The sequence below is a fragment of the Pollicipes pollicipes genome, unplaced genomic scaffold (assembly GCF_011947565.3).
Source record: "Pollicipes pollicipes isolate AB1234 unplaced genomic scaffold, Ppol_2.1 Scaffold_4740;HRSCAF=5597_pilon_pilon_pilon, whole genome shotgun sequence".
Classification (NCBI taxonomy): Eukaryota; Metazoa; Arthropoda; class Thecostraca; order Pollicipedomorpha; family Pollicipedidae; genus Pollicipes; species Pollicipes pollicipes.
The window spans coordinates 3,037,538-3,039,610 of record NW_023596545.1 but is presented as its reverse complement, the minus strand read 5'-3'; the positions used below and the strand labels follow the sequence as shown (position 1 = coordinate 3,039,610).

At 56.2% G+C, this 2,073-nt stretch overlaps 1 protein-coding gene across 1 annotated transcript; it reads left to right on the top strand.

Moving 5' to 3' along the window:
- On the top strand, positions 1 to 1,431 carry LOC119098887 (glutamate receptor ionotropic, delta-1-like). Its single transcript, XM_037221932.1, has one exon. The coding sequence runs from the start codon at positions 1 to 3 to the stop codon at positions 1,429 to 1,431; it is 1,431 nt and encodes a 476-aa protein (XP_037077827.1).
- Positions 1,432 to 2,073: the final 642 nt, after the last annotated feature.

The following is a 2,073-nucleotide window of genomic DNA, read 5'->3' as shown; positions in this document are numbered from 1 at the left end:
ATGGAGCACATCGGCGGTCTGCTGTCGGTGGGCGCCACCTGGTCTGCGGTGCCCTTCGGTGCTCAGACGCCAGGCGAGGAGATCCGCGTGGCCGCCATGCACGACCCTCCGTACGTCGCCATCTACCCGCAGCCCGACGGTTCGTACAGGTACGGCGGCTACTTGTACGAGTTGTGGCAGGTCATAGCGCGGGAGCTGCACCTCCGCTACAGAGTGGTGCCGCTTCTGGCAGGCGGCTATGGGAGCATGGACGAAAATGGGTCATGGACGGGATTGGTGGGGGAGCTGGCGTACCGACGGGCAGACATTGCCTTGACATGGATCGACACCAGACAAGATCGCGCCACTGTCGTCGACTACATCGATGCCGTGCCCGTGGAGCTCTCTCAGTACACATTCTACGTTCGTCAGGGCTCAGGGGCAATCCCACAGATCACGCCCAGCATGTTCAGCTCTCTACTAAGGCCACTGCACAGCGACGTCTGGTGTGCACTGCTGGTCTCGTTGCTGGTGGTGTCAGTGGTGCTTCGCGCCTCGCTGCGCTTCAACCACGAGCGGGCCGAGGGTCGCGACACGGTGAGGGACATGACCTGGGGCGCGTGCCTGCTCTCCAGCTTTATGTCGGTGGTTGGCCAGGGCTGGGCCAGCACGCCGAACTCTCTGGCCGCCCGCACCGTCACCATCTCCAGCTGGGTGCTCGGCACCCTCATCTACGTCAACTACACTGCCAACCTGATCTCGTACTTGGCCGTCGTCACCGTCGAAAAGCCGATCAGTAGCCTGCGAGAGTTCTCCGAGCAACTGGGCTGGACGTTTGCCGTAGAACCAGGCATTGGCATTCTCAACGACTGGAAGGTGAGCAGCGACCCGTACGAGCGCGAGCTCTCCCGGCGCGCTGTCAGCCGAGATGGGTTTTTAGCGCTGAATTTGACCGCCCAGAGTGTCAATCGCACTACACAAGACAAGGTCATGACTTATACCGACATCCGGCGGCTGTTCTATGCGGGCGTCAGCGAGGCCTGCGAGTTGGTCCCCCTATTGTCCAGCATGCCCCCGAAGTTGGCCAGCTACATGGGCATAGCCAAGGGAAGAGACGAGATGCGCCAGGCGATCAACCAGGTCATGCGCAAGATGAACCAAGCGGGCACCTTGTCGCGGATGAAGAAGCAGTGGCTGGCAACCAACCAGGACATGTGTGACTCCCCAGCCAACTTCAAGGAGCTCTCCTGCGCCGACCTCCTGGCCGTGCTTGTCATCATGCCTCTGGCGCTGATCTCCTGCGTAGTCATCCTTCTCGGCGAGTATGCCTGGTCCAAGATGAGATCGATGCAACACGACGGGAAGACGGCACCCTGCCGATACTGGCGGTTGTCATCACACAACGGCAAGGGCACGGTGCTGAACGCATGGGCCGCAAAAATTCAAATCTAGTTGTGTTTTCCCAAGATGTGACGTAATTCTGGGAGATATTTCCCGAGTAGGGAGCAGCTAGTTCGGTGATGTTGTGCTTAATGCATTTTATTTGCCACGCACGGTTACTACCTTTTATGCATAGCCCATAGGGTGCACTACCTGGATATCACTTTACATGAAGAAAACGTACTAAACTAGACAGTATTCTCCTTACGTTTACATCCCAAGAATGATGACCTAGGAGAGGATCAACGTCATCGTAATGGTCAACACGTAAAATGCGCGTTCACCCCGGAACAAAACCGTTTGATATTGGGGAGACCAGCGTCCTGTCCGTCTTGCCCACGTCATCGTTGAGCCTCGTTGTCGGTCGGCGCCGGTGACACCGCTCTTACGCAATGAGTCCACATCCGTGTTAGGTGCGATGATGATGATGATGGTGATGATTTGGGGTTTTGGGCGTATGGACTGCTGTAGGTCATGCAGCGTCCATAATCATCATTTTATGCAAGGCCGCAAATCAGGCAAGTGTATCAATCAGGCCACCCTATGAGTTATTGATGGTCAGGCATGGTATCATGATCAAAACATTGCTAGGAAATCTACAGCGTGGCCAATTTTACATTAATATTGCCGTTTTTGCGAAAACATACCTCCTAA